A 13122-nucleotide genomic window follows, 5' to 3' on the forward strand; every position below is an offset into this window, starting at 1 on the left:
TCCACAGATGCCTTTATGTCAGATTTTCTTTGAAGTACGAAGGATGTTTCGGGCGAATTTAATATACAACTATTGAATCATCGTCTTATTGCTTGCCATTGTGTTATGATGTCAGTAATTTTTCTATCTAGAAGATTGAAATTTCCACTGAGCAACTCGAAGAGCCTTTTTTGGCTATTTTTGATTGGGAAAGGTATCCAAAGGTACAGTGAGCTTCTTGTACCTGGAAACCTGAAGGAGCTAGATGCATTACCTGGCATATGTAGCTTTGCTCAGTTGGACACAAACTAAAGAAGTAATAACTGATACAATAAGGGACCTTTCAGGTTATGCACAATAATGATTAAGAAGTGTTACCTTTTCAAAAAAAAAATATTTATTCATCCATATTGGGGAAAATATACACTTTCCAGTATTTTGCAAAGGTGATGGTTGACCGCTCCCCTCTAAATATGTGTATTGAAAGACATCTTCACCTTCCATCATATGTATCTTTCAATTACACATTACATGCATTTCTTGTACTAAATGTTTAAGTAGTATGTAGGAATAGACCCAAGTGTTATTATGCTTGTAAATACTTAAATCCTTTTAAGTACTGAATCCTCATGGTATGTTTCAAAAATTAATTCTATCTTTTATCTATATTTCATAGACATATATTGCATCATATAAAAAGGTGTTGAAATGTGGCAAATGCAAGCAAGATGTGCAAAGGACCGTTGCAAATTAATATGCAACAATACCGTGTTTTTTTCTGCAGCGGCATGGAATCCAAACTGCTGCTTTTCTTTTAATAATAATTCTTCAGTTGAAGGGTTTATCCTCCATTGCAGAAGGTTCCTATTTATTTTAAGTAGAAGTGAAATGAATTTTGGGCAGGAGGATCCACATGCATCTTAACTTACTATCTGACGTTGGTCTTCACATAATTGGGTTTTGCTTATTGTTCAGGATATGTCTTTCAAGTACAGTATTGACAAAAATGATGTTGGTGACTGGTACAGCAGTTTTTGCAAGACTATAATTCCCCACCTGAATTAGTTTATTGTTTTGCTTTATTGCAGGTATTACTGGAAATGCGAGGGTTATGCTGAAAGCACCAGAGAAAGCATTTTTGTTTTGCTGCCGAGGATGAAAAGAAATATGAATATTTACTTAGCTTGTCAGTTCTAGTATGGTCAGCTCTGAAATATAAAAAAGCAAAAGTTAATTTGACAAGTGGAAAAAAATTGACCTGCAAACTTTCAATTTCTTGCAAGGAGACAGAAGCATTTTAAAGTGTTTTTTTCTTGTATTGGTTGGCTACATATTTGGATATGCTTAGGTAGATGTTAGATTTAGAAGTATACTGTTATGCTGGATGGCAACTATTCAGATGCCTTTAAAACCACTGTAAGGGCTTTCAGAAGTGCACACAGTGTATCCTAGAGCCAGCTATAAAAATGATGGATATGGGAAGAAACAAAAAAATGATGAGGCTAAATTCGTAAATGTGAGAATCCAGTACATTCATGAAATAAAATCTGGATACACCTATTCTTTTATTTCTGGGTATGTTGTAATCAAATCGTTGTTGACAAAATAGTAGCTAATTTGTTCTTTTATGTAATGTAATTTTTTTTCTTTGGTGAGCGTAGTTCTTCCTGCTCCCAGTTTTTAAAAAAATTAGCTGGTGTAGATTTTAAGTTTATTATGTACACTTGGAAAAAGGAGATGGTAAAATGAGCAGCTGAGGTAGGATTGAGGTGTAGGCAAGCACGGTAGTGCTGCTTCTGGTGCTCAGTGACCAGATCACCCTGCAAGCTCTTCCTGCAGTTTGCAAACCTACCTTGGGGAGAACAGGAAGCTCCAGGGCTGGAAACATCGAAGCTGAGGGCCCACAGAGCTCTGCTTGAAGGTAAGACATTTCTTCATGAGCTTGTATTACTTTAGGTTTAACCTTCTGAGAACTGAATTTACTTTGCAGTTTTCAAATAATGCACTTGTTTTCTGTTACATAACCATTTTCTGTAAATTTCTAAGCTTCAGTATTATATAGTAGAAAATCTTGCATCCACAAGAGTTTCTTTGTTCATGTGCTCTTAAACATTAAAATGTCAAGTTTGTTACTTCTGCACTAAATTTGATTTTTTTTAAAATTATTCTTGGCTTGTAAATTTCTTATTTAAATAGCTAAATGAGAGAGTTTGGTGGTAAAATGCTGCTTGTTATTTGCTAGTGTGTTCAGTTATTGTAAAGTATAAAAAGTTCAACAGTACCACCTGTTGTAATTTGCTGAAACATGAAAACTTGCTATATGCATTATCACTTCGTATGTACCTTGTATTGCTTTAAGAAATGACCACACAAACCTGAATGTTCTTTTTATAACAGTCCTAAGATACAGTATAGTACAGACTAAACAGAGAATTTTGATTAAATCTGTAGTAATATCACAATCGTTACTTCTCTTATATGCACACTGGAACACCAGTGGTATGGAGAGCTCACCCTGATGGTTGCTACAAGCCCCAAAACAGAAAAAAGACCCTCATAAAATTTACAATATGCATCATTTTAAACTTTGACATCTGAACTGCTTGGCTATCTACCTTGTAATTTTTTTTTATTCATTCCTGGAATGTGGGTGTTGCTGGCAAGGCCAGCATTTATTGCCCATCCCTAATTGCCCTTGAGAAGGTAGTAGTGAGCCTCCTTCTTGAACCGCAGCAGTCCGTGTGGTTGAAAGTAATCCCACAGTGCTGTTAGGGGGGATGTGAAAATTTGTTGGCCATCTGAGATGAGCTAATGAATTGCTTAATGTCTCCACCATCTTGGCTATTGGGTCTGAGATGGGAAAATAGGCGCTCATTGTATTTGGTTTGAAATAAATTGTGAGCTATGAGATTCTACAAATTGGCCTGTCTGGCTTTTTTTTTAAATAATAAAAACAGAAAATGCTGGAAATACTCAGCAGGTCAGGCAGCATCTGTAGAGAGAGAAACTGAGTTAACGTTTCAGATCGATGACCCTTCATCAGAACTGGAAAAAGTTGGAGATGTAACAGGTTTTTAAGCAAGTGTAGGGGCAGGGAGAGGGGGGAGGTGAGGAAAGAACAGAAGGGACCTGATCAAACACGAGAAAGGAAACAGAAAGCAATGAAGATGAAGGTAAAAAAGACAAACGGAAATTCTGTCGGAGAGAAGAGCAGAACTTCTTCAAGGTGGGCATTCCTAGAGTAGAAGTGGCAGTGAATTAAGCACTAATACAAAAGCAAAATACTGCGGATGCTGGAAATCTGAAATAAAAACAGAAAATGCTGGAAATACTCAGCAGGTCAGGCAGCATCTATAAAGAGAGAAACAGAGTTAACGTTTCAGGTCGATGACCCTTCGTCAGAACTTTTTTATTAATTCATGGGAACTGGGTGTCGCTGGCAAGGCCATCATTTATTGCCCATCTCTAATTGCGCTTGAGAAGGTGGTGGTGAACTGCTTTCTTGAACCGCTGCAGTCCGTGCAGCGAAGTTACTCCACCGTGCTGTTAGGGAGGGAGTTCCAGGATTTTGACCCAATGACGATGAAGGAACGGCGATATACTTCCAAGTCAGGATGGTGTGTAACTTGGAGGTGATGGTGTTCCCATGTGTCCTTCTAGATGGTAGAGGTCGCGGGTTTGGGAGGTGCTGTCGAAGTCTTGGCGAATTGCTGCAGTGCACCTTGTAGATGGTACACACTGCAGCCACGGTGTGCCGGTGGTGGAGGGAGTGAATGTTTGAGGTGGTGGATGGGGAGCCCATCAAGCGGGCTGCTTTGTCCTGGATGGTGTCGAGCTTCTTGTGTTGTTGGAGCTGCACTCATCCAGGCAAGTGGAGAGTATTCCATTACACTTCTTACTTGTGCCTTGTAGATGGTGGAAAGGCTTTGGGGATTCAGGAGGTGAGATGCTCACAGCAGAATACCCAGCCTCTGTCCTGCTGTTGTAGCCACAATTGGACAGGGCTGCCTTGAGGATGAGTTCATTGAGTGTATTAGGGATGGGTTTCTTGAGCAGTATGTAACTGAACCGACCAGGGGGCAAGCAACCTTAGATCTGGTCCTGTGTAACGCGACAGGATTAATTAAAAATGTCCTAGTAAAGGATCCCCTTGGAATGAGTGACCATAACATGGTTGAATTCCATATTCAATTTGAGGGTGAGAAGGTTGGATCTCAAACAAGCGTGCTAAGCTTGAATAAAGGAGACTATGAAGGTATGAGAGCGGAATTGAGTAGAGTGGATTGGGAAAATAGATTAAAGGGTAAGACGATACATGATCAGTGGTGTACATTTCAGGAGTTATTTTACAACTTCCAAAAAAAAAATATTCCACTGAGAAGAAAAGGGTGTAAAAGAAAAGACAGCCATCCGTGGCTAAGTAAAGAAATTAAGGATAGTATTCGACTAAAAACAAGGGCATATAAGGTAGCCAAATCTAGTGGGAGGATAGAGGATTGGGAAAACTTTAAAAGACAGCAAAAAATAACAAAAAGATTGATTAAGAAAGGGAAGATAGATTATGAAAGTAAATGAGCAAAAAATATAAAAACAGATAGTAAGAGTTTTTTTTATAGTTATATAAAAAGAAAAAGGGTGGCTAAAGTAAATGTTGGTCCCTTAGAGGATGAGACCGGGAAATTAATGGTGGGAAATATGGAGATGGCAAAAACACTGAATGAATATTTTGTATCAGTCTTTACAGTAGAGGACACTAAGAATATCCCAACACTGGACAAACAGGGGGCTATAGGGGGGGAGGAGCTAAACACGATCAAAATCACTAAGGAAGTGGTACTCGGTAAAATAATGGGACTCAAGGCGGATAAATCACCTGGACCTGATGGCTTACATCCTAGGGTCTTGAGGGAAGTGGCGGTAGGGATTGTGGATGCATTGGTAATAATTTTCCAAAACTCCCTGGACTCCGCAAAGGTCCTGGCAGACTGGAAAACTGCTAATGTAACACCCTTATTTAAAAAGGGCAGTAGACAGAAGGCTGGAAACTATAGACCGGTTAGCCTAACATCTGTGGTAGGTAAAATTTTGGAGTCCATTATTAAGGAGACAGTAACAGGACATTTGGATAATCATAATTTAATAGGACAAAGTCAGCATGGTTTTATGAAGGGGAAGTCATGTTTGACAAATTTGCTGGAGTTCTTTGAGGAAGTAACATATGGGGTGGATAAAGGGGAACCAGTGGACGTAGTGTATTTAGACTTCCAAAAGGCATTTGACAAGGTGCCACACAAAAGATTATTGCGGGATTGGGGGTAATATTCTGGCATGGATAGAGGATTGGCTATCTAACAGAAGGCAGAGAGTTGGGATAAATGGTTCATTCTCAGACTGGCAATCAGTAACTAGTGGTGTTCCGCAGGGGTCAGTGCTGGGTCCCCAACTCTTTACAATCTATATTAACGATTTGGAGGAGGGGACCGAGTGTAACATATCAAAGTTTGCAGATGATACTAAGATGGGAGGGAAAGTAGTGAGTGAGGAGAACATAAAAAACCTGCAAGGGGACATAGACAGGCTAAGTAAGTGGGCAGAGATTTGGCAGATGGAATACAGTACTGGAAAGTGTGAGGTTATGCACTTTGGCAGGAAAAATCGTAGAGCAAGAAACTGGAAAGTACTGAAGTACAAAGGGATCTGGGGGTCCTGGTGCACGAAACTCAAAAGGTTAGTATGCAGGTGCAGCAAGTGATTAAGAAGGCCAATGGAATGTTGGCTTTCATTGCTAGGGGGATAGAATATAAAAATAGGGAGGTATTGCTTCAGTTGTACAAGGTATTGGTGAGACCGCACCTGGAATACTGCATACAGTTTTGGTGTCCATACTTAAGAAAAGACATACTTGCTCTCGAGTCAGTACAAAGAAGGTTCACTCGGTTAATCCCGGGGATGAGGGGATGGACATATGAGGAGAGGTTGAGTAGATTGGGACTCTACTCATTGGAGTTCAGAAGAATGAGAGGCGATCTTATTGAAACATATATGATTGTGAAGGGGTTGGATCGGGTGGATGCGGGGAGGATGTTCCCGATGATGGGTGAAACTAGAACTAGGGGGCATAGTCTTAGAATAAGGGGCTGCTCTTTCAAAACTGAGATGAGGAGGAACTACTTCACTCAGTGGGTGGTAGGTCCATGGAATATGCTGCCCCAAAAAGCTGTAGAAGCTACATCATTACATAAATTTAAAACAGAAATAGACAGTTTCCTAGAAGTAAAGGGAATTAAGGGTTACGGGGAGCGGGCAGGAATTTGGACATGAGTCTAGGTTTGGATCGGACATGGCCCTGTGGGTAGCGGAGCGGGTCCAGGGGCCATGTAGCCTAATCCTGCTCCTATTTTGTGTGTCTAATTCTGTTAGATTCAGGAGATGGTTCTGTGATAGTAGATTGGCGGTTAGGATCAGATCAGCCATGATCTTATTGAATGGCGGAGCAGGCTCGAGGGGCCGATTGGCCTACTCCTGCTCCTATTTCTTATGTTATTATGTATTTATGTGGCTAGTCCAGTTAAGTTTCTGGTCAGTGGTGACCCTCAGGATGTTGATGGTAGGGGATTCGGCGATGGTAATGCCATTGAATGACATGAGGTGGTGGTTAGACTCTCGCTTGTTGGAGATAGTCATTGCCTGGCACTTGTGTGGCACGAATGTTACTTGCCACTTATCAGCCCAAGCCTGAATGTTGTCCAGGTCTTGCTGCATGCGGGCATGGACGGCTTCATTTTCTGGGGAGTTGCGAATGGAACTGAACACTGTGCAATCATCAGCGAACATCCCCACTTCTGACCTTATGCTGGAGGGAAGGTCATTGATGAAGCAGCTGAAGATGGTTGGGCCTAGGATACTGCTCTGAGGAACTCCTGCAGCGATGCCCTGGGTTTGAGATGATTGACCTCGAACAACTGCAACCATCTTCCTTGGTGCTAGGTATGACTCCAGCCAGTGGAGAGTTTCCCCCTGATTCCCATTGACTTCAATTTTATTAGGGCACCTTGATGCCACACTCCGTCAAATGCTGCCTTGATGTCAAGGGCAGTCACTCTCCCCTCACCTCTGGAATTCAGCTCTTTCGTCTATGTTTGGACCAAGGGTGTAATGAGGTCAGGAACCGAGTGGTCCTGGCATCAGTGAACAGGTTATTGGTGAGTAAGTGCCGCTTGATAGCACTGTCGACGACACCTTCCATCACTTTACTGATAATTGAGAGTAGACTGATGTGGCGGTAATTTCCCAGATTGGATTTGTCCTGATTTTTGTGGACAGGACATACTTGGGCAATTTTCCACTTTGTTGGGTAGATGCCAGTGTTGTAGCTGTACTGGAACAGCTTGGCTAGAGGCGCAGCTCGCACTGGAGTACAATTCTTCAGCACGATAGCTGGGATGTTGTTGGAACCCATAGCCTTTGCTGTATCCAGTGCGCTCAGCCATTTCTTATATCACGTGGAGTGAATCGAATTGGCTGAAGACTGGCTTTTGTGATGGTGGGGACGTCAAGAGGAGGTCGATATGGATCATCCACTCACCACTTCTTGCTGAAGATGGTTGCAAACGCTTCAGCCTTGTCTTTTGCACTCGCGTGCTGGGCTCCGCCATCATTGAGGATGGGGATATTCATGGAGCCTCCTCCTCCCATTAGTTGTTTAATTGTCCACCACCATTCACAACTGGATGTGGCAGCACTGCAGAGCTTTGATCTGGTCTGATCTGTTGATTGTTGGATCGCTTAGCTCTGTCTATAGCATGCTGCTTTCGCTGTTTAACATGCATGTAGTCCTGTGTTGCAGCTTCCCCAGGTTGGCACCTCATTTTTAGGTACGCTTGGTGCTGCTCCTAGCATGCTCTTCTGCACTCCTCATTGAACCAGGGTTGGTCCCCTGGCTTGATGGTAATGGTAGAGTGAGGGATATGCTGTGCCATGAGGTTACAGATTGTGGTAGAATACAATTCTGCTGCTGATAGCCCACAGCACCTCCTGGATGCCCAGTTTTGAGCTGCTAGATCTGTTCTGAATCTGTCCCATTTAGCATGGTGGTAGTGCCACACAGCACGATGGAGGGTGTCCTCAGTGTGAAGATGGGTTTTTGTTGCCACAAGGACTGTGCGGTGGTCACTGCTACCAATGCTGTCATGGACAGATGCATCTGTGACAGGTAGATTGGTGAGGACGAGGTTAAGTAGGTTTTCCCCTCGTGTTGGATCTCTCAACAATTGCCGCAGGCCCAGTCTGGCAGCTATGTCCTTCAGGGCTCGGTCAGTACTGGTGCTACCGAGCCACTCTTGGTGATGGACATTGAAGTCCTCCACCCAGAGTGCATTCTGTGCCCTTGCTACCCTCCGTGCTTCTTCCAAGTGGTGTTCAACTTGGAGGAGTACTGATTCATCAGCTGAGGGAGGGCGATAGGTGGTAATCAGCAGGAGGTTTCTTTGCCCATGCTTGACCTGATGCCATGAGACTTAATGGGGTCTGGAATCAATGTTGAGGATTCCCAGGGTTACTCCCTCCCGACTGTATACCACTGAACCACCACCTCTGGTGGGTCTGTCCTGCCGATGAGACGGCATACCCAGGGTTGGTGAGGAGTCTGGGAGATTGGCTCATTCCACGATATCCATTACTGTATATTCTGTGGCATTGTCTGTGCTTCAGTTCCACTCATAAGAAAAACTTTTGTTTTGGAAGTAGTAACAAAATATATTGGAAGTTCCCTATTGTAGTTGGCGGAGCTCAATAAAAGCCAGCAGAATGTTAAAAATAATTCTTTCTCACCTTTCCAAAACAAAACTGAACAATCCTCCAGTTCAGCACATGGATATGTATGGGGGTTTTGTTCCTTAGTCAATCTACCAGGTGTTGCACTCGAGTAGTGCAGGAAGGGTGACCAAACATTTGAAGATTTCTTTTTCTCTCCCAAGATTCAACAGACACTTGCCAAACTTGGCTTCATGGGGTTATCTCGTATATCTATTTAAGTGAATACTTTTTTTGCCTAGATTATGCGTTTTATTATATGATTTGGGGTGATAAATTATAGGCTGAGACCTGACAGGTTATTACGAAGAAATAGCACTTTGAATGGGATTATTCCTTTTTTAACGTGTAAGTGTATCAACGTGTTCATTCAGGTCAATTAGAGATACTTGCTTATTTCACCTCTTCTTCACACCATTTTAATTTTGCAGGATCCTGGCCATGAGGTTTGATACCTCACTCCGCTGACAGAAGACACTGGACCTAAATGGCGCAGCATGACTTTGTTCCTGCTTGGCTTAATTTTTCCACATCTCAGTCTTCAACCAAGGTATGCTATAATATTTTGGCCTTCAGATTTTATTTTGTTTTATTTTAAATGCATGTTTTATCAAAAAATAGTTTAATTGTAGTGAGAAAACTTTAGCATAGTTTCTGTTTGAAGCTGCAGGATAGATTTTTGTAGTATTGGGAAGACTGAAGCCATTATCTATTGGTCCCCGCCACAAACTTTGTTCCCTGACCACCGTTTCTATCCCTGGCAAACTGTCTGAAGTTGAGCCAGACCTTTCATAACCATGGTGTTGTGTTTGACCCCGAGATGAGCTTCCAACCACACATTAGCTCCCTCACCAAGACTGCCTGCTTCCACCTCCGTAACATTGCCCGACTCCGACCCTGCCTCAGCTCATCTGCTGCTGAACCCTCGTCCATGCCTATGTTACCTCTAGACTTGACTATTCCAGTGCTCTCCTGGCCGGCCTCCCATCTTCCACCCTCCCTAAACTTGTGCTCATCCAAAACTCTGCTGCCCATAATTTTAACTTGCACCAAGTCCCGTTCACGCATCACCCCTGTGCTTGCAGACCTACACTGGTTTCCAGTCCGACAACTCCTCAATTTAAAAATCCTCATCCTTGTTTTCAAACCCCTCCATGGCCTCACCCATCCCTATCCCTGTAACCCCCTATAGCCTTCGAGATCTCTGCGCTCCTCCAATTCTGGCCTCTTGCGCATTCCTGACATTACTCGCTACACCATTGGCGTCTGTGCTTTCAGCTGCCTTGGCCCGAAGTTCTGAAATTCCCCCCCTTAACCTCTCTGCCTCTCTACCTGTCTCTGCTCTTCTAAGATGCTCCTTAAAACCTACCTCTTTGACCATGCTTTTGGTCATCTGTCCTATAACTCCTTCTGTGGCTCGGTGTCAAAAATGCTTTTGATATCGTTCTTGTTAAGCGCCTTGGGACGTTTTGCTACGTTGAAGGCGCTTTATAAATGCAAGTTATTATTATTATAGAATTGTTCTAACTAATTGTTGAGGATGAAGGGAAATTTGAATATTTATACATCGAAATACGTAGAAATTGTACCATGGAAACGGGCTATTCAGCCCAAGTAATCTTGTTGATATTTACCTTTCGTGCAAGTAAATAGTCCTAATCACACTTACCTGCCCTGTTCCCAAATCCCTTCGTCCCCATTTTCTTCTTCCACCTATCTAATCTAATCTTGAATGTTGACATAGTTTCTGCCTCACCACTAACACTAGAAGTGAATTTCACAGCCTTGCAAGTCTTTGTGAGGAAGTTTCTCCTGCTCTCTGCTCTAAATCTCTTGCATTTTATCTTGTGGATATCAAAAGTAGGTTTCCTAACTGAACAACCCTCAACATTATGTATGCTTACAGATTCATTCCATCCTGGAAATAAACCCTCTTCTAGTGTTTCGCTGTATTAATTCTTATATTCAGGCCTCTGCATTCTGACCTTTTTGAAATTTAATAATTGTAATTCTTACAAATTGCATCATAGAATTCTAGAATGGTTACAGCACGGAAGAAGGTCATTCAGCCCATTGAGCCCGTGCTGACTCTCAGCTAGTCCCAGTCCCCTGCCTTTTCCCCGTAGCCCTGCAAATATATTTCCTTCAGATACTTCTCCAACTCCCTTTTGAAAGATAAGATTGAGTCTGCCTCCACCACCCTTTCAGGCAGTGCATTCCAGATCTTAACCACTCGTTGCGTAAAAAAGTTTTTTCTTGCGTCGCCTTTGTGGTTCTTCTGCCAATCACCTTAAATCTGTGTCCTCTGGTTCTCGACCCTTCCACCAATGGGAACAGTTTCCCCTCTATTTGCTGTCTAGATCCCTCATGATTTTGAAAACCTCGTATCAGATCTCCTCTCGACCTTCTCTGCTCTAAGGAGAACAACCCCAGCTTCTCTAGTCTATCTGCGTAACTGAAGTCCCTCATCTCTGGAACCATTCTTGTAAATCTTTTCTGCACCCTCGCTAAGGCATTCACATCCTTCCTAAAGTGCGGTGCCCAGAATTGGACACAGTACTCTAGTTGGGGCCGAACCAGTGTTCTATACAGGTTCATCATAATTTCCACACTTTTGTACTCTATGCCTCTATTTATGAAGCCCAGGATCCCATAAGCCTTTTGAACTGCTTTCTCAACCTGCTCTGTCACCTTCAACGATTTGTGCAGACATACCCCTAGGTCTCTCTGTTCGTGCACCCCCTTTAGGATTGTACCATTTAGTTTATATGTCCTCTCCTCATTCTTTCTACCAAAATGTATCACTTTGCACTTTTCTGCGTTAAATTTCATCTGCCACGCGTCTGCCCATTTCACCAGCCAGTCTATCACTCTCCTCACTATTCACTATACTTCTAAGTTTTGTGTATTCTGCAGATTTTGAAATTGTACCCTGTATACCCACGTCCAAGTTATTAATATATATCAAGAAAAGCAGTGGCCTTAGAACTGACCCCTGGGAAACACCACTGTATACCTTCCTCCAGTCCGAAAAACAACCATTCACCACTGCTCTCTGTTTCCTGTCACTTAGCCAATTCTGTATCCATGCTGCCACTGTCCCTTTTATTCCATGGGTTTCAACTTTGCTGGCAAGCCTATTATGTGGCACTTTGTCGAACGCCTTTTGGAAATCCATGTACACTACGTCAACCGCATTACCCTCATCAACCCCAACCTTCTCATTACCTCATCAGAAAACTCAATCAAGTTGGTTAAACACAATTTACCTTTAACAAATCTGTGCTGGCTTTCCTTAATTAATCACACCTGTTGTGTATGTACCTTTAAGAGAATAACTGGTCTCAGACTGCAATACCGGCAGTGACCACCCCTGTATAAAAGGCGCTAGAGAGCCTCTGTTGGTTAGTTTCGTTTATGCCTTTCACCAGTAAAGATCTGTTGTTTCTCTCCTGCTAGTCCGTGTCTCAATCATTCACGGACTTAACACTGGCGACGAGTTAGAAAGAACTTACCTGCAACTCAGCAGCAGCTCCGACGACGTTGAAGGTCGGAAGAAAAAAAAAGAGTCCATTGAAACTCGAGGGACGGGCGTCGACCGTCAATCATCGGGTTCAAGGCTTTGCAGGAGCGACTTTCCAGAGCCAGGCTGGGTTCCTCGGTCCGTGGTTTCCCAGCTAATCGGGCTGGTGGCAGGTAGTGCTCTGATCCTTCCTGGGCTGCAACGGGGCCGGGCAGCGAGTCGGGAAGCAAGGAGAGAGAGAGAGGGTGGAGCATACAGGGCGTGGCCGGTGTTTCGAAGCTGGGCAGCGTTCAGACCTCAGAAGAGGGAGGGAAGTGTTCCAGAGGGTCCGCTCCACGACGGGAAAATAATAAAAGAAAAAGAATACGCGCAAGAAACCGTGGAAAGCAGCGCTAACAACAGCGGGGAAGAAGGAAAAGCGCGGGAGGCGCCATTTTGTTAAATCAGAGAAGAAGGCAAAGCGCGGGAGGCGCCATTTTAGATTTGCAAGATGCCGAAGACTGGCTGTATCACTGCTTTTGATAATACATTAGAGGACTGGACCACGTATGTGGAAAGAGTCGAGGTATATTTCGAGGCAAATGAAATAGCGGAGGGGAAAAAGGCATCAATATTGCTAAACATAATGGGCGCTAGAACGTACGGCCTATTGCGGGATCTGATTACTCCAGCCAAACCGAAGGCGAAGAGTTTTAACGAAATTGTTGCTGTTCTACAGGAGCACTTAAACCCTGCACCGCTGTTGATAGCAGAAAGATTTAAATTCCACAGGAGAACTCAGCACAAAGATGAGAGCAATGCTGAGTATC

The 13122-nt window shown here is 43.1% G+C and overlaps 1 protein-coding gene across 3 annotated transcripts in view; it reads left to right on the top strand.

Annotated features, from left to right (window-relative positions):
• Positions 1-13122, top strand: part of gpbp1l1 (GC-rich promoter binding protein 1-like 1) — a 119391-nt gene that overhangs the window by 35179 nt on the left and 71090 nt on the right. For all 3 annotated transcript variants that reach the window (XM_085983031.1, XM_085983030.1, XM_085983032.1), the window contains 2 exons: positions 1068-1900; positions 9222-9340. In XM_085983031.1, coding sequence (XP_085839157.1) covers positions 9278-9340 — 63 coding nt within the window. In that variant the 5' untranslated portion in view covers positions 1068-1900; positions 9222-9277. The remainder of the gene's footprint in view (positions 1-1067; positions 1901-9221; positions 9341-13122) is intronic.

This window comes from Somniosus microcephalus, chromosome 3 (genome assembly GCF_052327205.1).
Source record: "Somniosus microcephalus isolate GS21.2 chromosome 3, FLI_Smic_1.0, whole genome shotgun sequence".
Taxonomy (NCBI): domain Eukaryota; kingdom Metazoa; phylum Chordata; class Chondrichthyes; order Squaliformes; family Somniosidae; genus Somniosus; species Somniosus microcephalus.